Raw genomic sequence first — 22820 nt, forward strand, 5'->3', positions numbered from 1 at the left:
CAGTCAAAGGTGAATTCAGATGACACTGTGAAGGGGATCTGTTTTCCTGTTCCCAATGTGTGCCTGTACATCTAATAAATGTATGTTTGGAGTAGGCAGTTTTTTATTTTACAAGCAGGTTAAGATACAGTTCTTAAACAGGTGAGCTTCTCACCCAAAATCAATTTTTTTTGAGAAAGGGCATACTGAAACAACAAGGGTAGCAAAGAATTGTAGAGGTATTATAAAGGATGTGTTGAAAGAATAGTAAATATGGCAGGCGACCAGCTTGGCTTAACAATGAAATCCTTGCGGATCTTAAACATAAAAAAGAAGCTTACAAGATGTGGAAGATTGGACAAATAACCAGGGAAGAGTATAAAAATGTTGCTCGAGCATGTAGGAATGAAATCAGGAGGGCCAAATCGCACCTCGAGCTGCAGCTAGCTAGAGATGTTAAGTGTAACAAGAAGGGTTTCTTCAGGTATGTTGGCAACAAGAAGAAAGCCAAGGAAAGTGTGGGCCCCTTACTGAATGAGGGAGGCAACCTAGTGACAGAGGATGTGGAAAAAGCTAATGTACTCAATGCTTTTTTTGCCTCTGTCTTCACGAACAAGGTCAGCTCCCAGACTGCTGCGCTGGGCAACACAGCATGGGGAGTAGGTGACCAGCCCTTGTGGAGAAAGAAGTGGTTTGGGACTATTTAGAAAAGCTGGACGTGCACAAGTTGCATCTGACAGTGCTAAAGAAGTTGGCGGCTGTGATTGCAGAGCCATTGGCCATTATCTTTGAAAACTCATGGCGAACGGGGGAAGTCCCGGACGACTGGAAAAAGGCTAATGTAGTGCCCATCTTTAAAAAATGGAAGGAGGATCCTGGGAACTATAGGCCAGTCAGCCTCACCTCAGTCCCTGGAAAAATCATGGAGCAGGTCCTCAAGGAATCAATCCTGAAGCACTTACACGGGAGGAAAGTGATCAGGAACAATCAGCATGGATTCACCAAGGGAAAGTCATGCCTGACTAATCTAATCGCCTTCTATGATGAGATTACTGGTTCTGTGGATGAAGGGAAAGCTGTGGATGTATTGTTTCTTGACTTTAGCAAAGCTTTTGACACGGTCTCCCACAGTATTCTTGCCAGCAAGTTAAAGAAGTATGGGCTGGATGAATGCACTATAAGGTGGGTAGAAAGCTGGCTAGATTGTCGGACTCAACGGGTAGTGATCAATGACTCCATGTCTAGTTGGCAGCCGGTATCAAGTGGAGTGCCCCAAGGGTCGGTCCTGGGGCCGGTTTTGTTCAATATCTTCATAAATGATCTGGAGGATGGTGTGGATTGCACTCTCAGCAAATTTGCGGATGATACTAAACTAGGAGGAGTGGTAGATACTGTGGCAGGTAGTGATAGGATTCAGAGGGACCTAGACAAATTGGAGGATTGGGCAAAAGAAATCTGATGAGGTTCAACAAGGATAAGTGCAGGGTCCTGCACTTAGGACGGAAGAATCCAATGCACCGCTACAGACTAGGGACCGAATGTCTAGGCAGCAGTTCTGCAGAAAAGTACCTAGGGGTGACAGTGGACGAGAAGCTGGATATGAGTCAACAGTGTGCCCTTGTTGCCAAGAAGGCCAATGGCATTTTGGGATGTATAAGTAGGGGCATAGCCAGCAGATCGAGGGACGAGATCGTTCCCCTCTATTCGACATTGGTGAGTCCTCATCTGGAGTACTGTGTCCAGTTTTGGGCCCCACACTACAAGAAGGATGTAGAAAAATTGGATAGAATCCAGCGAAGCGCAACAAAAATGATTAGGGATCTGGAACACATGACTTATGAGGAGAGGCTGAGGGAACTGGGATTGTTTAGTCTGCAGAAGAGAAGAATGAGGGGGGATTTGATAGCTGCTTTCTACTACCTGAGAGGTGGTTCCAAAGAGAATGGTTCTAGACTATTCTCAGTGGTAGAAGATGACAGGACAAGGAGTAATGGTCTCAAGTTGCAGTGGGGGAGATTTAGGTTGGATATTAGGAAAAACTTCTTCGCTAGGAGGGTGATGAAACACTGGAATGCGTTACCTAGGGAGGTGGTGGAATCTCCTTCCTTTGAGGTTTTTAAGGTCAGGCTTGATAAAGCCCTGGCTGGGATGATTTAATTGGGGATCGGTCCTGCTTTGAGCAGGGGGTTGGACTAGATGACCTCCTCTGGTCCCTTCCAACCCTGATATTCTATGTTTCTAGGACTGAGTTTGCACCATGTTAAAAGTCATGAAAAAAATCTATCTTTTGGCTCCCTCCTGACTCTGCCTATATTAATAAGTGGTTTGGTTAATCTGAAAGGTAGTTCCCTGAGTAGGAGACTTGGGTTTCGGACATCACATCAAAATTGTATGTGCTTAGGGAACACTCCTGAAGTGTGTGTGGGCTTGGGGGTTGGCTTTTCGTCGTCTTCTTCTTCTTCTTCTTCTCCAGAGATTGGAAATTATTTGTGGTGGAATTCTTCTAGTTATGAATTATTTTTTACAACTGTTAAATAAATAAATACTATGGGCTGATTCATCCCCAAGTAGCCAGCACTCACTTTTTCTTTCTTATCTGAAAGAGTGTTGCAAGTACCCAAATACAATAATTGTGCCATTTGTTTGTCATGCCCTTTTTTGACTATGGGTTACTCAGTGGATGTCCAAAATGATCCTTAACCACATTGTATAAAGCTCAGAACTGTAATCCTAAAATAATTATCTTGATAAGTGCTCCTCAGTTGCCACCGGGCAATAACTTCATTCCTGTCCCCTTAAAAGGAGTTTAAAATGAAGACACAAATTTCATATTCTTATTTAATTTTGTTGAGAGTAAACTAAGAAAATAATATTTTAAACAATTCCATGCTGGCCCCTGTGAGATATCAGCATAATTTTATGTAAGATACCTTTATTTAATATGCATTTATTGATTAATAAAGAAATACATTCTGTTTGTAAACCAAATGATTGGTCCAGTGGCACAAAACAATAATGCAATGAAGCCTCTAATTCATTAAATTGGAATATAGGGATTGAATTACTAATTTATGTTGGTTTTCATATCATGTTATAAATTATACTGTTCTAAAATGTAGGAGGAAAATATTCCCCATGATGGTGGTTACCTACAGTTCCAACTAGTAAGGTTATATATGACTCCAGGGAGATGAAGTAGGGGGAGGCACTGGAGATTTTGCAGACTGACATGGTTCCCCAGGAATTTAGTGTAGTATATGTTGCAATAGCCACAACTTTAAAAAATAAATATCAACCTTTTTTTTTTTAAAAACACTGGAGGTTTTGTACAGAGGTCATTGTTAGAAACAGGTAGTTATTGGAATACTGGCCTGTGAGATAACTGAACAAGAAGGTCAAGTATTAGAAAAAATTAACAGGGGGAGAGAGAGAGAGAGACTTCATAAATCTTAAGTGGTTTCAGTTTTTTTCTATCCATCTTAGCTTTTTATTCAGGAAAAACATGCGTTAAAAACCTCATCTTCAGTATTTCACAGCCTGTTGCTCATGTCTCCCCTTTTGTGATCTTTTTTAGCTAAAGAGTCCCTTACTTAAATGCCTCAGAAACTGCTTGGAGAAACCAACAGAAAGCCCACTTGAACGTATGGATTATCTTCAAAGGTTCCATATTGCTCTTGGATCTCAGCTCCCTAGTACGAGACAGGCTGGAACTCCTTAAATATCAGACTTCAGCCCTGTGAGAGACAGGCAAACCAACCTCCTTCTGAGAACTGCCAGTGTTTCAGTGCCCCATTCTTTCAAAAACCTTCTGTTTGTTTGTTACTGATGTACAAAGAGAAGCTTCCTAAGTAACAGGAATATTTAATGGAATCCTTTCTCAGATGCACTGGCAGTTAGTCATTTCAGTGATCTAAGAGGGAATGTGAGGTGGTCTTCCCCTTTGTTAGATCACTCATCACTCATAAGCCTTCTTTTGGGGCTCTGCTTTGGAAATCAGTCAGGAATGTTCTATTCTTGCACAGTGATTACATGCAAAAAGGCAAAATTTGCAAGGTTTTAAGAGTGGCCACTAATATTCACATAGATGAACATCTCCAATATAAATACTACAAATGGACCGAAGTTAACAAGAATCTATTAAATGACATAAGAATGTTGATGAAACAAGAAAATCACCAGTAAAATGGTACCATAGGAAGGATACCACTATGATGAGACTATTTTAAACCACAGGAAGGCTCTCTTTCTCTCTAGCATACACATTCATTTCTTTCTTTTGATTTCTAGTTGTATTTTGGGTCATCCCTTATCTGATTCACAAAAGGAAAGAGCAAGATTTTATTTAAACTATCCAGGCTTAAATTTGAAATTGTTTCAGTCCTTCATGGAGAGATGAAATTCAAACTTCCTTTCGTAGTTAGATGAATGGGCTCAGCCTTGCCAGGATCATAGCACTGCCTGAGAGTTGCTGAGCTCTCACAACTCCCAGTGAAGTCAGTGGAAATTGAGGGTACTCATCACCCCTGAGGATCTGATCATCACCTGCAAGGATTGGAACCTAAGATTGGTTATTTTTTTAAAATGGGAAGTAAACTTACATGGAGCATGAACCCCCAGTTGTGACACTGGTATGGCAACTGTTGTATCAACAGAGAGACATACACACCACAGATTCAGGGTTCACTGACCACAGGAAAATTGTTTGAGTATAACGTTCACAGAGGACATGACTCCCTGTCTAGCTCATGGCCAGAAGGAAAGGTCTGTGTTGGTCCAGAACTACAGTGATGCACTCAGGTAGGTCACAGAACGGTCAGAATCTAAAACAGACATACACAACAGACTTTTGCTACAGCACCACTTTTTGCTCACCACCTACAATTTTCAGTAGTAATACTTCTGACCAGATGATGTACAATGCATTGCCTTTTTGTGCCCAGTTTTTCAGTTTTAGTGAGAGAGGCAGTGGCCTTGAACAGTATTTTCTTACATGTTAACCTGCTCCATTGCTGATCAAACTGTGAGCAAGTTTTACACTCGAGTGGGGAGACGTGTCTGGGCTTTGTTCTATGTGTACATCTTGGGTTCATGATGGGGGTTTCTGAAGCTGTTGTTTGTGAAGGATAATCATTTTTCCCTCCAAAGTCCTATCAAGTACTACAAAAATACATGACGCCTTTTTGAGGGCTTTATCTCACCAGAGCTGCATGATATATATTTTCTCCTGAGACTGATGGTTAAACACCATAAACCTTGATTATTTCTAAAGGCTCAGAGAGGCTCCACGATCTTGAGCCCCAGTTTAAGCTGATTGTCCATAGTGAGTTTCAGGCTTATCTTTTTGTGCCTTATTGACTTGAGGGGTATTTAAGAGTGTTTGCATAAAATAAAAACTATAAATGCAAGAAAGGTGCCAATTATCAAATGTGAACCAGATTCTGGAGTAACAAAGCATTCACTTTTCATAATAGATTTGGCCCTGTTGTTCTTTAATTCAGCCAGGGAGATGACGCTAATATGTTTTATATTTATTTTCCTGGTCAATATAATTTTAATCAGTTTTCTTACTAAACAACTGTTTTTCTCTTAGGGTTCTGATACTCAAGATAGAGCAAGATGCAAAGTATGTACAGCTGAGGTAAGTCTCTCAACTGTTCTTTCCATGTTTTCAAAAAGTATTGGATTAATGGGTGAAATTAACAATTTATAACCCATGTGTGAAAGGGATTGTAGTCTAAGTAGTTGCCTATGTGTGTACTGAATGTCTAAATATATGGTATAGGTACTATACTCTACTATACCAGTGTGTACTATACCAGTGATTCTTGAATATTTCCAGTCCATGCATCCATATTAAAAATGTAATTAATGCTGTGACCATCTCCCTCCATCCTCTCTCTGCCAGAGGACGAGCCTGCAGGTCTTTGACTGTTATCCCAACACACACGATATACTGCAATCTGATCTCTTTCCTCTGCTACAGTTCTTTGTATGAGACCACCTACCTTTTGTGGATGTGCATGCTGCTGCTATCCACTCCAGTCTGCCTCCTTCTATCATAGACAAACAGCAGTGGTAGAATTCCATAAAGTAATTTAGGTGCATTTGTATCACAGGGAATAAATTCTCATTGAATGTTCATGTCCGGCCCAATCCTCTGAGAGGCTTCCATTGAAATCAGTTGGATCAAGCATATCTTTGGGAAATGACACTGTTACGAGCCGCTTGTAATTTATTAATTAACTCTTTCATGTGTGTCACATAAACCATAGCTACCATTATCTTTTCCCCTTCCGCACATCATTCCCACCCCCAGCCAATTCCTCACTTTCCCAGTTGTAATTATCAGTTCAGCCACATGCAGCCCTGTGTATTCAGAGCCCAGTTGTCTGAGAGTCCTCTATTCCCGATTTCACTCAGGATCAAACAAGGCACTATTATGTACGGCAGTGTTTCCCAAACTCAGGACGCCGCTTGTTCAGGGAAAGCCACTGGCAGGCTGGGCTGGTTTGTTTACCTGCCGCGTCCACAGGTTCGGCAGATCGCAGCTCCCACTGGTCGCGGTTCGCCGCTCCAGGCCAGTGGGGGCTGCGGGAAGCAGCGGCCAGTACATCCCTCAGACCGCGCCGCTTCCCGCAGCCCCCATTGGCCTGCAGCGGCAAACTTGGCCAAACCTGCAGACACAGCAGGTAAACAAACTGGCCTGGCCTGCCAGGGGCTTTCCCTGTCCAAGCAGTGTCCCAAGTTTGGGAAACACTGATGTATGGCATAAGGAATATTGCACTGCATCCAGGATAGGGATGCATCAGGCTGCATGTATCCAAGTTGAAAACAATGAAGCCACTTTGAATACGTAAATGGTATAGTGAGTTGTGGCAAAAGTAGAGGTAAATTGCCTATCATTTTAATCCTTCTAGAGTTGTTTCCATTTTAGCAATAGCATGACAAATCCATTACTTTTTTAAGCTTCACAGTAGCTGGACACTTGGGAATAAATGTGCTCCAACTAGCACAAGAAGGTGAAAACTGTATCTTCCTGCACCAGTGGTGGCTTTTCTGCCAAGGGGGCATTTATTCCAGGGGAAGAGTAGAAGGTATTTCACCTCCGCCTTCCCTAGTGATTTACACCAGGGTGTGCGATAGGTGTTCCTCAAGTGCTGAATCCTCCAGGTACCTTGATCTCTCCCTCAGAACATACGGGTTCAGTTTTGGGGCAGGTTACTATTCATAGAATCATAGAATAGCAGGCTTGGAAGGGACCTCAGGAGGTCATCTAGTCCAACCCCCTGCTCAAAGCAGGACCGATCCCCAATTAAATCATCCCAGCCAGGGCTTTGTCAAGCCTGACCTTAAAAACTTCTAAGGAAGGAGATTCCACCACCTCCCTAGGTAACGCATTCCAGTGTTTCACCACCCTCCTAGTGAAAAAGTTTTTCCTAATATCCAACCTAAATCTCCCCCACTGCAACTTGAGACCATTACTCCTTGTTCTGTCATCTGCTACCACTGAGAACAGTCTAGATCCATCCTCTTTGGAACCCCCTTTCAGGTAGTTGAAAGCAGCTATCAAATCCCCCCTCATTCTTCTCTTCTGTAGACTAAACATCCCCAGTTCCCTCAGCCTCTCCTCATAACTCATGTGTTCCAGTCCCCTAATCATTTTTGTTGCGCTTCGCTGGATTCTATCCAATTTTTCCACATCCTTCTTGTAGTGTGGGGCCCAAAACTGGACACAGTACTCCAGATGAGGCCTCACCAATGTCGAATAGAGGGGAATGATCACGTCCGTCGATCTGCTGGCAATGCCCCTACTTATACATCCCAAAATGCCATTGGCCTTCTTGGCAACAAGGGCACACTGTTGACTCATATCCAGCTTCTCGTCCACTGTAACCCCTAGGTCCTTTTCTGCAGAACTGCTGCCGAGCCATTCGGTCCCTCGTCTGTAGCTGTGCATTGGATTCTTCCGTTCTAAGTGCAGGACTCTGCACTTGTCCTTGTTGAACCTCATCCACCCAATGGACTAGTGTTGCAGTCTTTCAGCCTACCTACCTGCCATCTACTCTGCTTCTGCTGTATCTGATATTATGGTGATGGGGACCACATAAGTATCTAGATAAAGTGGAGTTTTTGCCCCTCAGGAATTCTGTTATGGACCAGCCAGCTATAATTGATTAATTTGGACCTGGATTTCCATTAATACAGACTCAGTCATTTCTCAAATCTTCCTCTCATTCCCTCATCATTCTGCAGAGCAGATTATAGACTTCAATCAGGGCTCCATAAACCAACAGTTTTTAGATGAGCCCTTGTATAATGGAACTTGGAATCAGAAACCAGGTGCTGCATCTACATACCTCAAAGGAAAGGAGCTTATTGCTATTCTTCTCCATCCCCCCCCCCTTTTATAAATGGTAGTCCAAAGTGAATACAGCCAATGGGAAGGAAGAAAGAAGTCTTAACATGTAGGGTCAGGGTAACTGCACTTAGGAACTGGTTCAGAGCAATAAAAGATGTTGACAGCTAAAAACAAAAAATAGGAGCAAGGAGAGTACAATGAAAAAGTGGGGTAAGCCTGTGACTCCCCAGTAAAGTTCCAGGCGCCCTTTAAGGGGCAGGTTCCAGGCAACCCACAGTCAAAAAGCAGGTGGCTGAGATATACACATGAAGGCGTTCTGATGATGCTAAATATAGGAAAAAAACAAAGTTCAAGTGGTTTTGTGAAGTCATAGCACCCTTGAAATGGATGTACAGACTTGAAGTTTTCTTGTGTTGTGTTCTACAAGCTTGAATAATATCACATTTTAACAGATTTATTTAAAAAAATCATATACAAAATACCCCTCTGCAGTGCACTTCTATTTTTATAAAATCAGCTTTTTGTAGATGATTTTTGCTATTGCAGTTTTGGCTCCAGATACTTATGAACAGCTCAAGGTTTTGACGTCTGATGTCTCTGCCACTGAGCATCCATTTCATTCACATAATGCCAACCTACTGGATAAATGTTGTAAAATATTCAATAGCATTTTCCCTCACATTTTAAAAATATAAGTAATGGCCTCAGTATCACAGGTATGAAACACAGCTTTCTGGTGCATCGTATTTATTAAATCCCCCTCTTACTTCACATTAACTGGCAGTAGACGTTTTGATATTCAGAAGCCATCAAAGGTTCCTTTCCTGATTACATCGGGTGAAACAATCATTGTGACAGTTACAGGTAATGGTATTCGGAGGGCATGGCTCCAAGGGTTCATTGTTTTTTTGAATGTTTACCTCACCTGACATATCCATCTTGGGTGCCATTGTGATTATTCATCTGTATATTTAAATAAAACGGGGCTAAGAAATAAGATCATAAGAATGGCTATACTGGATCAGACCAATGGTCCATCTAGACCAATATCCTGTTTTCCGACAGTGGCCAGTGCTTCAGAGGGAATGAACAGAACAGGGCAATTACTGAGTGATCCATTCCCTGTCATCCAGGCCCAGCTTCTGGCAGTCAGAGATTTAGGGACAACCAGAGCATGGGGTTGCATTACTGACCATCTTGGCTAATAGTTAGTGATGGAACTATATACTCCATGAGCTTATCCATTTTTTTTAACCCAGTTATACTTTGGCCTTCACAGCATCCCCTGGCAATGAGTTCCATGGGTTGACTATGTGTTGTGTGAAGAAGAACTTCCTTATGTTTGTTTTAAACCTACTGCCTATTAATTTAATTGGCAGATCCCTGGTTCTTGTGTTATGTGAAGGGGTAAATAACACTTCCTTATTCATTTTCTCCACACCATTCATGATTGTGTAGCGCTCTATCAGCCCCCTAATCTGAACAGTCCTAGTCTTCTTAATCTCTCCTTGTATGGAAGCTGTTCCATACCCCTAATAATTTTTGTTGACCTTCTCTGTATTTTTCCCAATTCTAATATATCTTTTTTTGAGATGTGATGGGGCAACCGTCCCACACTGGCAGAGGAGTTAATGTCCCTGGGGAGGTTGCGCAGGAAGCAGCCAATAGGAGAGAGGCTGCAAGGAATAGCCAATCAGATCCCAGCAGGTCCATAAAAAAGGGAACTGCAGGGCAGACTAGGTCACTTTCCGATGGGAGCCCAGGAAGTAAGGACTGCATCCCTGGAGGGCTGAGAGAACTGTAAGCACTTTGGACAGAGCAGTGGCTGGCGCCTGGGACTGAGCAGCTGAGGCCCTGAGATAAGGGCGAAGAAGATGCTGGGACCATGGGGAAGTGGCCCAGAGAAATAGAGTAGCATTGACTGAAGTTACAGAGGAACAGCAGGAGGCTGCTATTTACAGGGTTCCTGGGTTGAGGCCTGGAGTAGTGGGCAGGCCTGGGTCCCCCCCACTTGCCACTGGGAAAATGGCTAGACTGTTGGACAGAGATATCTTCCTCCCTCCACGGAAGTGGAAAACACAGACGATGACCTAGCTGGAGGGCTGAGTCAAGAAGAGGATGCTGTGGTCCTGGGAGCTGAGAGAGGAGCCATATACAGGAACAGAGACAGAGTGCCGGTGTGAAGACTGCAGGTATGGGCATTGGCCTTGAACTAATCCCCAACATGAGCAGGAGGATGCGCCAGGCTGTTGATGAGGGCTACACCCCATGACTGGTGACCAGAACAGCATGCAGTATTCAAGTTGTGGATGTACCATGGATTTATATAGTGGCATTATGATGTTTTCTGTCTTATTATCTATCCCTTTCCTAATGGTTCCTAACATTCTGTTAGCTTTTTTGACTGCCACTGCACATTGAGTAGATGTTTTCAGAGAACTGCTCACTATGACACCACTCAAGAAAAAGATCTTGGAAACAGCTAATTTAGACCCCATCATTTTGTATGGGTGACTCTGTTTTCCAATATGCATTACTTTGCACTTATTAGCATTGAATTTCATTTGCCATTTTATTGCCCAGTCACCCAGTTTGTGAGATCTCTTTGTAACTCTTTGCAGTCAGCATTGGACTTAACTAGCTTGAATAATTTTGTATTGTCTGCAAACTTTGGCACCTCAGTGTTTATCCCTTTCTCCAGATCATTTAAGAATATGTTGAACAGCAGTGGTCCAGTACGGAGCCTTGGGGGACCCGGTTATTTACCTCTCTCCACTGTGAAAACTGACCGTTTATTCCTACCCTTTGTTTCCTTTTTTTAACCAGTTACTGACGCATGAGAGGACCTTTCTTCTTACCCCCATAACTCCTTACTTTTCTTATGAGCCTTTGGTATGGGAACTTGTCAAAGGCTTTCTGAAAATCCAAGTACACTATATTCACTGGATCACTTGTCCACATGTTTGTTGACCCCTCAAAGAATTCTAATTGATTCGTGATGCATGATTTCCCTTTAAAAAAGCCATGTTGATTTTTCCCCAACGTATTGTGTTCATTTATGTGTCTGATCATTCTGCTCTTTGCTGTAGTTTCAACCAGTTTGCCAGATACTGAAGTTAGGCTTACCAGCTTGCGGTTGCCAGGATCACTTCTAGATCCTTTTTAAAATAATTAGCATTATATTAGCTATCCTCCAGTCATCTGGTACAGAGGCTGATTTATGTGGTAGATTACATACCAGTTAGTAGTTCTACAATTTCATATTTGAGTTCCTTTAACACTCTTGGTTGCATACCTTCTGGTCCTGGTGACATATTACTGTTTAATTTATCAATTTGTTCTAAAACCTCCTTTATTGACCGCTCAATCTGGGACAGTTCTCCTGATTTGTCACCTAAAAAGAATGGCTCAGGTGTAGGAATCTCCCTCACATCCTCTGCAGTGAAGGCTGAGGCACAGAATTTCTTTAGCTTCTCTGCAATGGTCTTGTCTTCCTTGAGTGCTCCGTTAGCACCTCGATTGTCCAGTAGCCCCACTGGGATACATCATTCTTTCCATATAAGAAATAGGGGCGAGTGAGAAATGGAAAATTCTGGGTTAAAGAAGGCTTGATGTTATCAGATAATTAAATTAAACTGCACAGCAGATAAAAACACAAGATAAAATGGTATATCAGTGTATACATATTGTAGATGGATCTGGTGGCACCACCTATTAAGGTTGCCTGACATGTCCCATTATAAGACCATTTACAGTTGCTTATTACTTTGACAAACGTTAACCATTTGGGCTGAAATTTTTCATGATGGGTAACTGCCTTAAGGAGAATTATTCTAGAATTTTTTCAGCCAAATGGTATAGTAGTTTCTTGGAATGAGGCTAGGAAAAAATATGGTGATTGCCCATGTTAATTCTGGTGACTTTCTCTTTGAGAAGCTAGATTGCCCCCATGCGTTAGAGAAGAATTTGAAATTTGGTAGAGAGTCGTCTTTGTGACAAGGAGACCTGGAGCAGCGGGGCAGCGGGGAGACTGGAAATGGAGGCTGACAGTGGGAGAGAAGACAGAAACTGGGACTGGGAGTTGAGGGGGAAACTGAGACTGGCTGGGCAGCTGGGAAAGCAGATGAGAATGGTCCTGGTTGAGCAAGGAGATTGGAAGTGGCTGGGCAAGGAGACTGAGAGCAGGGAGGGAAACAGATTGGGTGGGGGCCTGGGGAGCCAGTGGGTGGGAGGAGCAGACAGATCAGATGAGGAGCCAAGGGGATTTGCTGACAAGGATAATGGGATTAGACTGGGAGACAGGGAGATGATCTGATGAGGCAGTGTGTTACTGTTAAGGAGACTGGTACTGGGACAAAGAGCCAAGGGTGGGTAAGAGGCGGGACTGAGACAGGGGCAGGTTGTAGAAGACAGGACTTTTTGGGCCAAGCTTGGTGGGGAATGGATAAAATGACAGGTGACCACTAGAGAACACTCCCTCTCAGAGGATGGAATAGAACCCAAGATTACTGAGTCTCACCATTCTTCTACTGTCAGAAGTATCTGTGCAAACCACTAGTAAAGTGTGTCTCATCCTTTTCTAGTGCCACATAGAGGATGGCAACCTACTACTGCTATCAGTTACTCCATTAGCTCAACTGGCAGAAGTCTGTGTAGTGGATCTAAATGTTCCAACCTTGCTGATAATGTACCATATGGCCATCATTATAGTGGCCCATAATGGAATTTTTGTTTTCTCAGTTTATATTTTTAAAAACTTAGGAAATTACACTCCAAAACAACATTAAAATAACATTATTAAGACTGCAATGTTAAGCATTCAAAAGTTAGGAAATGCCAGATTTTAAGTTGCTTGTGTTTCTCTGGTGCAAATCACTGTAGTATGAGTGCTTCATAAATATTCATAAATTTATTTTCATAATACCCCTGTGAGATAAGATCTGATCCCCATTTTACAGATGAGGAGCTGAGACACAAAGGTCAAAAGTGCTCATTAACCTTGGGTATCAATTGGAGATGCCTGGGACCTGATTTTTTCACGAGACTTAGAATGAGCACAGCTCCCATTTGCTCAGCACTTCTTCTGCAGGTCAGAACCCAACATCTCAAGTCAGGTACCCAGAAAATGAGGAACACACAAGTAGTGACCACCTGTGAAAAGTATAAGTGACTCTCCAGCATCACAGGAACTCTGTTGCAGAGGTGGGATAGACTCTAGTTCTCTATTCAGAGTACTATTCAGCAGCTTTAATCTTTTTCTTCTTTCAATCCCCTAAGTCTAACTTCAACAGCTTCCAATTTCTGCAACAAACAGAGCAGTGGTCCTACAGACATCAGTCTTCTTCACTACTCAAACCTGATATACCCCCCATGCCATGGTCCATCCTGTGCATTGAGTGAGGCAGGGGTGCTGTGGAGTAAATAGTACATGATCATGTAATTAAAAACAGTATCATAATGCATATATACAAGGGATACGAATTAAGGTTGTACATCTGGCATTTCCTAACTTTTAAGTGGTTGACTTTGAAACCTTAATGTTATTTTAATGTAGTTTTTGTTGTCTGTAATACAGTAGTACAGGGAGTTTTATAGACCAGATTGTGTCCCGCCCTAGCATGGGTGAATGCGGGGAACTGAAGTGAAAAAGGAACCTTCTCCATACAATGGCCAGAATCTGCAGAAGCCTCATCATGTGCATATCACCACAGAGATGAAGGGAAGTAGACAGGGCCGTCTGTCTCATCCTTCTGCAGCAGCCTGCAAAGCAGGCGGTGTTTTGGAATAGCAGACTATCTAACCCAAAAGGGGGTGGTGCAGCATGCACATTTGCATAAAATGCTGTGTGTATGTGTAGACAGACAGATATGACTTAATGACAATAACTGTTGCTTCCCACGGTGACCAATTCTGTTTCATTCTTTCCTTGTGCTTTCCTGTCTTTCTGTCCGTCTGTTATCTCATCTTATATTTGGATTGTAAACTCTTTGGGGCAGGGACTGTTGTTCTGTGCTTGTATACCACAATGGTACCCTGGTTCATGACTACGGCTCCCAGGTGTTATGGTAATACAAAGAACAAATCATAATAGTAATATGAAGAAAAAATAGAAATTGTCACTAAAAACTGAATTTCAATATCTGTAGGAAACAGGCCTTTCTTAAATATTGAACTGAACTATTAGTTACATAGATTATGGTTTTGTGTAAGCCTCAGAGTTGGTAATAATTATGACCGTTTGCTGTGTGTATTACCCATCTAGAATGCAAGAGAGGAATGCAATTTGTTCACTATCTTTGTTTCTTTTAAGTGAATTTAATGTTTTTGTATTTTGCAATTTACTAAAGTGCTAATAGTTTATTAAAACAGAACATTAAATTGACCTATATACCTGTGTCACAGAGCTGTTGTGAAGATTAATAATTAGATAATGTTTGTAAAGCACTTTTCATAAGTGAAAAGTGCTATAAAGTGCTTAGTATTATTATTACAGCATGATAGAGATCACAAAACACAAGTGAATTAGCTCTAGATTTAAGCCTTATAAGGCAAAGCGTACCAGGGGCAAAATAACATTGCAGTTATTTTTCTAACATCCAGCGCTTCATTAAGTACCACACAGGGTTATATAACTCTGTGAGACTCTAACTTTGTAAAGATCAGAATCATAGCAGGAAAAGTTCTCACGGGTTTTGCAGGCAAGATTTGTATGTATGGCCTTTAAGGTCACTCAGAGTTCCTCCAGCTATTAGGAGCTAACCCCTCCAGTTACATGTGAGGACGCTGCTGCCTGCTTTGGCTCTCCCAAAGCGAACTCCTCTAACAGGGCTGCTGCTGTCCAGGCCAGCTTGCAAGCACTACTAAATGCAATGTGCCAGATCCCCAGCTGCTGGAAATCAGCATAGCACTGGGCTTAATACAGTTATGCTGACTTCCACCTGCTGAGTATCTGGGCTCTATTGCAATTTAAAGCTCTTGCTGAGCTTTCTTACCCAAAATCCTTCCCACCAAAACAGTCTCTATTAAATCCTCAAATTCTTACTGTGGGTGGAAAAATAGGAACCACCCCACTGAATCTGTCACTCCTCCCTTGGAGTGAACTCAGATCTTTTTCAGAGCTTGAGAAAATTCTGTTAACTCCTCCCTCCCTTCTTGTTCCTCCTCCTTCACTATCTGTAGCTGGCAGTCTACTACCACAGTCCTGGGGTTTCCTGATAGTGCAGACCCTGAGGACAGGTTGTTCTCTTGAGTCCAGTTCTGCTGATCACATGCACACTATTGTCTTCTGCACCATCCCACGAAAAGTCCAGAGGCACAAAATCCAAAAGTAGCCTCAGAGGCCCAGTCTGGTTGCTCGCTGTTTTACGGAGGAGGGCAATGGAGTCATCACTCCCAAGAAGAACATTGTTGAGGGTGAAGAGGGGATGTGCGTGTGTCACAGCCACCTAATCAAGAAACATGATATAGGTGTGTGTATGTTGGATGAGAGTGGAGCCTCCTTTCCAAGAATAGTGAGAAGTCAGAGCACCATTCCCAAGGTTAGTACTGTAGGGGCTGAACTTCTCCCCACAGAAGTTTGGGTGGAGTCTAGACCTGCTAAGCCTCCCTGGAAGTGTGCTTCTGCTGCTGCAGGTTGGGAAGGGGAATGCCCTCCCCTCCACAACAGGGATAGACTATGTTAAGAGGTCCTCAAAAGATTTTCTGTTCTCATAAGTTCAAGATAAGCGTCTGAACCAAACCAATCTTCCAGATGTTTGGAGATTTAGCCATCACTAGCTCTACACTGTTATGTCTCTTCCCTCTGGATTTCTCCACTTTCAGGCTGTTTGACTTTTCCGCTCTTCCACGAGCAATTAGTATTAGGTCTGTCTCACCTGGAGGTTGCTTGTATGGAAACTTCCTCTCTGCAGAGCAGTAACAACTCTTTTACCATTGTCTGGGCTGGCTTTGAGGCATGCCCTTCTCTCTCTTTCCTCTGCCACCAAAATAAAAATAAAAAGCAGCAGTCACTGCTGCATTAAAGAAACAACTTACACACATACACACCATTTAAAAAAAAAGAAAACATTTATCATAGTATTGTGTGCCTGCTCGAAATATGGGAAATAACATGGTAATTTTAGAACAACAGTATTTTTATTTCCTTTTTAAAGGTAGGTGTGTGTGTGTGTGTGATTTGCTTAATAGGTGTGAAAGTGTCAGATATCACGAGTCAAACAGACTGATTTGTAGTGAGCATTGGAGAGGAACCAGGGATAGTATACGCTGTTACCAACGATACAGGGAAATGAATGTGAAAAATTCTAGAATCTAAATTTAGGTAAATAAATTAACTGATTTTCATGGTAGCTTTCTGTTAAATGTTCCCATTTTCATGTGCTGGGCCAGCTAGATGGAGAGAACTTCAGGGTCTCCATGTGTAGATAAGCAGGTGAAAAAAGCCTATAGAGAAGAAATAAGCTCCACCTAACTAAACTGGAACCAGGTGAGACAGAAAACTGACACACATTTTGGGGGATTACTTATAACAGAACCAGGGGGAAAGCTGACAGGTGCTTGGGATCCCTCAGGTTGTATGAAGACATCTGCTAGGGATGTCAGTAATGCAAAGGTAACTCTGTATCCAGTAGTAAATTATAGGACAGAAATTATAGCCGAATGGGAGGAGGACAGGTTACAGAGGCATATTTCAGGAAAGTAACAGTGTCAGAGAAAGGAATTAAACATAGGCATGCAGCCAAAAATAAAATTATATAAATTTCTGTCTACCAATGAGAGAACCTTGAAAAGCAAAAATAGGTGAACTAGAATGCCTGGCAATGGAAGATGAGCAGCCTTGACATAATATGCATAACTGAAACATGGTGGAATGAATGGAATATTGTAATACATGGTTATAACCTAGGACAGAGCGGATGAATCAGTGGAGTACTATAATACCAGCCTATAAATTGTGCAGAATAAGGATAAGGGATTAGTGCTGCATCTAAAGATTTCATAGAATCTAATAGGAGAACATTTCTGAGTGGAGAGAGCCGTTCCGTAGTTTGGCTACAACTTATGTTGTCATTCCTTTAGTATTGTGGTCTTAAATACATGTCAAGCTTGCACAGAGCTTTGGATGAGTGCCCCTTGGTCTGGAGTTATTTTTAAACAAAAATAAATAACAGCATCCCGAGACATAAGTGTACAAAAATATAGTGATAGATTATACTATCTGTCTCCTGGTCAAGAAAATGATATTGAGGGCCTGATTCTCATTTACACTAAGGTCCCCTTCTACTGCTTTGGCATTTCACATATCTATTGCCAGAGTATAAAAGGGTGTTGGTGTAAATGAGAATCAGGCCCTGAATGTGCTGCTGTGAGGGAGATCAAAGGGATACCTGAGTCTAATAAAGCTGTAATGGGTTTCATTGGTTATATGTCACATCAGGGCAAGGTTTAGAGAAGCAATTTCTTGACACTCAAATTATTGTTTCTTGGACCAGCTAATTCTAGAACACACAAGAGGAAAGTATTCTCATTTTAGTCCTAAATTACACACAGGCGTTGGTTCAAGAGTAAATACAGTCAGCAATAGTGGCCACAATATAATTAAGTTCCATGTCTTCAGGGGAGAGATTGTATAAAAACTATGCCACTTAAGAATTCCCTAACACTGGAGGAATCTACCACCAGCTGGTTTAAGCCAGTTATAGGACTGATTGTGCCATTTGAGTGGTGTTAAGCAGATTTAACAGGCTGGAAAATCTGCCCCACTGTCTTCAGTTTCAGTAGTATTATAATTTAAAAAAAAAATATAGCAGAAATAAAAGTAGTCCAAAGGACAACGAAAATGGGTAATGGAAAGACTTCCATATGAGGAGAGATTGGAAAGATTTAGACTGCTTAGATCAAAGTGGAGAAAGGTATATGCAGCATGATGATGAATTGCACAGAGAAGATAATTTAGGAAGGGACATTTAATGAAACTGACAGGCAACAAATTTAAAACGCATAAAATGCAATACTTGTTTATGCAACACATAGAACTCATACCACAAGACATCATGGAAGCCAAGAGCACAGGATCAGAAAAAGGTAAGACATTTGACTGGATAATGAGAGACTCCATGAATACTCTGGATAGGATAAAGAAGAAAATAAATTAGGGATATTAACCCTCATGTCTTTGGGCATGAGACAGGCACTAAAGCCTAGGTCCTCAAAGGTATTTAGTGTCCTAACTTCCATTGAATTTAATGGGCATTAATGCTTATGTACCTTTGAGGGTCTGGGACTAACTGATGAGGTTTGCAAGAAACTTCATTTATAAAATTGGTTATTCCATAATCTTCCATTATGAAGATTTTGCACCTTCCTCTGGAGCAGCTGATACTGGCCTGGTCTAACCCAGTATGGCAATTCCTGTGTTCTGTTGTGTGGCTGTCATGGGGACAAGAGGAGATGTGGCAAGAGTGCACTGCTCTCCAGTGCTCCTGAGCCAGCAGAATGGACCCTAAAATGGCATAAATTAAAGTAGACCTGTGACTGTTCTAACTTGCATGAGGGGCTGGTTCAGCTCCCAGCCACACCCAGGGTTGGGGAGGCAGAAAGGTCTGTTACAGCCACCTTTGCTTCCCTTCTCCTTCATCTGTGCCAAATGTGTGCTCAGGGCAGCTGCTGACTGAGTCCTAGATTCCTGCCATCCTATCACATTTTCTGTCTCCATCTTCTCCTTAGAAGCTTTTAAACTGGAAAGCACATGGCACAATACACATCCTCCAAATCAAAGCAAGAAGCTTGCCATTTAAAATGTAAAGAATTTTCTTTAGCGTTGCTTAACCCTCTGACTGCTGTAGACATCTCTAAGTATTGCCCTACTGTATGTATTTGTCTGGCAAATTGGAGAAGCAGCAGCAGCTACACCAGGGATTCTCAAACGGGGTCGGGACCCCTCAAGGGGTCACGAGGCTATTAATGGGGATTCACGAGCTGTGAGCCTACACCCCAAACCCCACTTTGCCTCCAGCATTTATAATGGTGTTAAATATATAAAAATGTATTTTAATTTATAAGGGGGGGTTGCACTCTGAGGCTTGCTATGTGAAAGGAGTCACCAGTAAAATAGTTTGAGAACCACTGAGCTACACTGTATTCATTATCCATATGATAGAGAAGAAGAAGCTGCTTCTGCAAAGCCTTCTTTTCATACTTTGTATCACTAAAAGTAGCCAATTAATTAGATTCCATGGTTACGGCTATTGTAATTTGTGCTTATTTGAAGTGCACAGATAATAATCAATTGTACACTCTTGACTACACTATTAATAGTTTTAATACCCACATTTTGTTTACATTTTGCATTATAATGAACACTTAGCCATTGTGGTTTTTAACATGGAATTCAGTGAATACTATCTCCATGTAATGCCCTTGCCATTTCATTCTGCAGTATTAAGTGTTGTTTTTCTAGCAAGATCTTGAAATGTGGGGCATTATGTATGAGTTATGCTAATTTGTTAGGGCAATGAATACATTAATTTCATTAGTAAATGGCCTCAAAGCAATAATTACCAGTGTAGGTGTGTCAGAAACGATCATGTTCAGTTTTGCCAGTTAATTATTAAGATTTTGTTCTGAGGGACCCAGATTTGACATCCAGCTTCAATTTAGCCATAAATAAAACTCTGAAGTATGTAGGGATGAAGAAATCAAGCCAAGAAGTCATTTTGCTCTTACACATTACTACTTTTGTGCAATTCTGACTGCCAATAAGATGCCAAAATAATAATGAAAATAGCAATTGCACTTGGTCATTCCTCTCATCTCGTCTTACGTTACAGTATGCTGAATTATTCAAGGTAATATTGCTTGCTAGTGTGGTATTACATTTGAAATGGCTAAGTTTATTGTTAAAGTTGATTTTTTTAATGGTGTTTACTTCTAATGCCTTAATTGGGTTTCTAAGTTATATATTTCCACTTCTTGAATTTTGTAGGGCTAACACCACAAAAAAGACTAATGGTGGCATCTGTGCACCTGGATTAGTTTCTGTAAGTGTGACATTATTTTTAATTAAAGCAGACCTAATGGGGCCATCTAGTAAATCTCTGTTCACTAATAATATGCTTTTAGGCATCTTATAACTGAATTATTTCCCAGGAAATTTTGGAAGCCTCCTGTATTGTGGTGGTATGCATTTCTTGATTTATTAAAATGACAGAAATAATGGTTCTCCAACTTTTTATTTTGTGGACCACTTGATAAGAGAACCCTTCTCATTGCCCATCAGTCCTCGTCACAACATCCAGTCCCCTACTCCTTGCGCCACAAAATATTTCACTGTAAAGACCACTGTAGAATAATGCTGTAAAGATAGAACTGACCAGCTGATGGGTCGGACTCACCATTAGATCAGTCTAATAAGTGAGCACAGTACCCAGAAGTCATCTACTACAGGACAGGCCCAACAAATAAAGTAACAGAACACCACTAGCCATCAAGTTCAGCCCCCAACTAAAACCTCTCCAGCGCATCATCAAGGATCTACAACCTATCCTGAAGGATGATCCCTACACTCTCACAGATCTTGGGAGACAGGCCAGTCCTCGCTTACAGACAGCCCTCCAACCTGGAGCAAATACTCACCAGTAACCACACACCACACAACAAAAACACTAACCCAGGAACCTATCCTTGCAACAAAGCCCGTTGCCAACTCTGTCCACATATCTATTCAGGGGACACCATCACAGGGCCTAATAACATCAGCCACACTATCAGGGGCTCGTTCACCTGCACATCTATCAATGTGATATGTGCCATCATGTGCAAGCAATGCCCCTCTGCCATGTACATTGGCCAAACCGGACAGTCTCTACGTAAAAGAATAAATGGACACAAATCAGACGTCAAGAATTATAACATTCAAAAACCAGTCGGAGAACACTTCAACCTCCCTGGACACTCAGTTACAGACCTAAAAGTTTCATTTATTCAACAAAAAAAACTTCAAAAACAGACTCCAATGAGAAACAGCAGAACTGGAATTAATCTGCAAACTGGACACCATAAAATTAGGCTTGAATAAAGACTGGGAGTCATTACACTAACTAGTTTCAGAGTAGCAGCCGTGTTAGTCTGTATTCGCAAAAAGAAAAGGAGTACTTGTGGCACCTTAGAGACTAACAAATTTATTTGAGCATAAGCTTTCGTGAGCTACATTGGATGAAGTGAGCTGTAGCTCACGAAAGCTTATGCTCAGATAAATTTGTTAGTCTCTAAGGTGCCACAAGTCCTCCTTTTCTTATTACACTAACTAAAAACTATTTCCCCATGCTAATTTCCCCCCTACTGTTACTCACACCTTCTTGTCAACTGTTTGAAATGGGCCATCCAAATTATCACTACAAATTTTTTTTCTCCTGCTGATAGTAGCCCACCTTAATTGATTGGTCTTGTTACAGCTGGTATGGCAACACCCATTTTTTCATGTTCTCTGCATATATATATCTCTTCCTACTGTATTTTCCACTACATGCATCTGATGAAGTGGGCTTTAGCCCACGAAAGCTTATGCTCAAATAAATTTGTTAGTCTCTAAGGTGCCACAAGTATTCCTCGTTCTTTCTGCTGTTACAGACTAACACGGCTACCACTCTGAAACCAGTAAAAGTTTTGTTATCTGGCATGTTGCAAGAATGGGGGGTGCCAGTTAGTCAAATATTCTGATTAACTAAGAGTTGGGTGAGGGAGGGGACTCGGCTGGGGGTGTGGGAGGGGGTGCAGAGCACAAGCTCTGGGAGGGGGTTTGGGTACAGGAGGGGGCTCGGGGCAAGGGGTTGGGCCACGGGAGGGGTTTCGGGTGCCGTATCCAGGTGGCCCTCACCTTGGGCAGCTCCCTGCTAGCAGCAATATGTCCCTGCTGCTCCTAGGTGGAAGCATAGCTAGGCAGTTCTGCATGCTGTCTCTGCTGGCACGCACCGCCCCCGCAGCTCCCATTGGCCACAGTTCCTGGCCAATGGGAGCTTCAGAGACAGTGCTCAGGGTGGGGTTGGGGCAGTGCACAGAGCCCCCGGGGTTGTTCCTCTGCCTAGGAAAGCAGAGATATGCTGCCACTTGCGGGAAGCCATACTGAGCCAGGTAGGGAGCCTGCCGGCCCCACGCCAAGCAGACTATAAACCAGACTTTCAATGAAGATCAGAAATCCCAGTTTATATAGCTTTCCAGTTGGTGAAGTGCCAGATATCACAGCTTTTAGTGTACTCTGCATAGCTTACCCTGACCCTGTTTCATAATTTCAAGCAGGATCAATGTGCCCTGCATCTTGATATTGCATCCAGCTTCTTATATTTACAGAATGATTGGATTTCTAATTATTGCTTCACATTTTTGCACAATAGCTTCCATTCGGCTAGCTGGTTTGGAGTGACTGTTTATTCTGGGGCAGATGTAACATTCAGATGCAGCTGATCACATGATGAGGTCTGGCACAGTC

The 22820-nt window shown here is 42.1% G+C and overlaps 1 protein-coding gene across 3 annotated transcripts in view; it reads left to right on the forward strand.

Moving 5' to 3' along the window:
• LOC140916102 (uncharacterized) overlaps positions 1–22820 on the forward strand; it is a 219126-nt gene that overhangs the window by 38033 nt on the left and 158273 nt on the right. For all 3 annotated transcript variants that reach the window (XM_073357154.2, XM_073357152.2, XM_073357153.2), the window contains one exon: positions 5570–5617. In XM_073357154.2, coding sequence (XP_073213255.1) covers positions 5570–5617 — 48 coding nt within the window. The remainder of the gene's footprint in view (positions 1–5569; positions 5618–22820) is intronic.

The sequence above is a fragment of the Lepidochelys kempii genome, chromosome 8 (assembly GCF_965140285.1).
Source record: "Lepidochelys kempii isolate rLepKem1 chromosome 8, rLepKem1.hap1, whole genome shotgun sequence".
Lineage (NCBI taxonomy): Eukaryota > Metazoa > Chordata > Testudines > Cheloniidae > Lepidochelys > Lepidochelys kempii.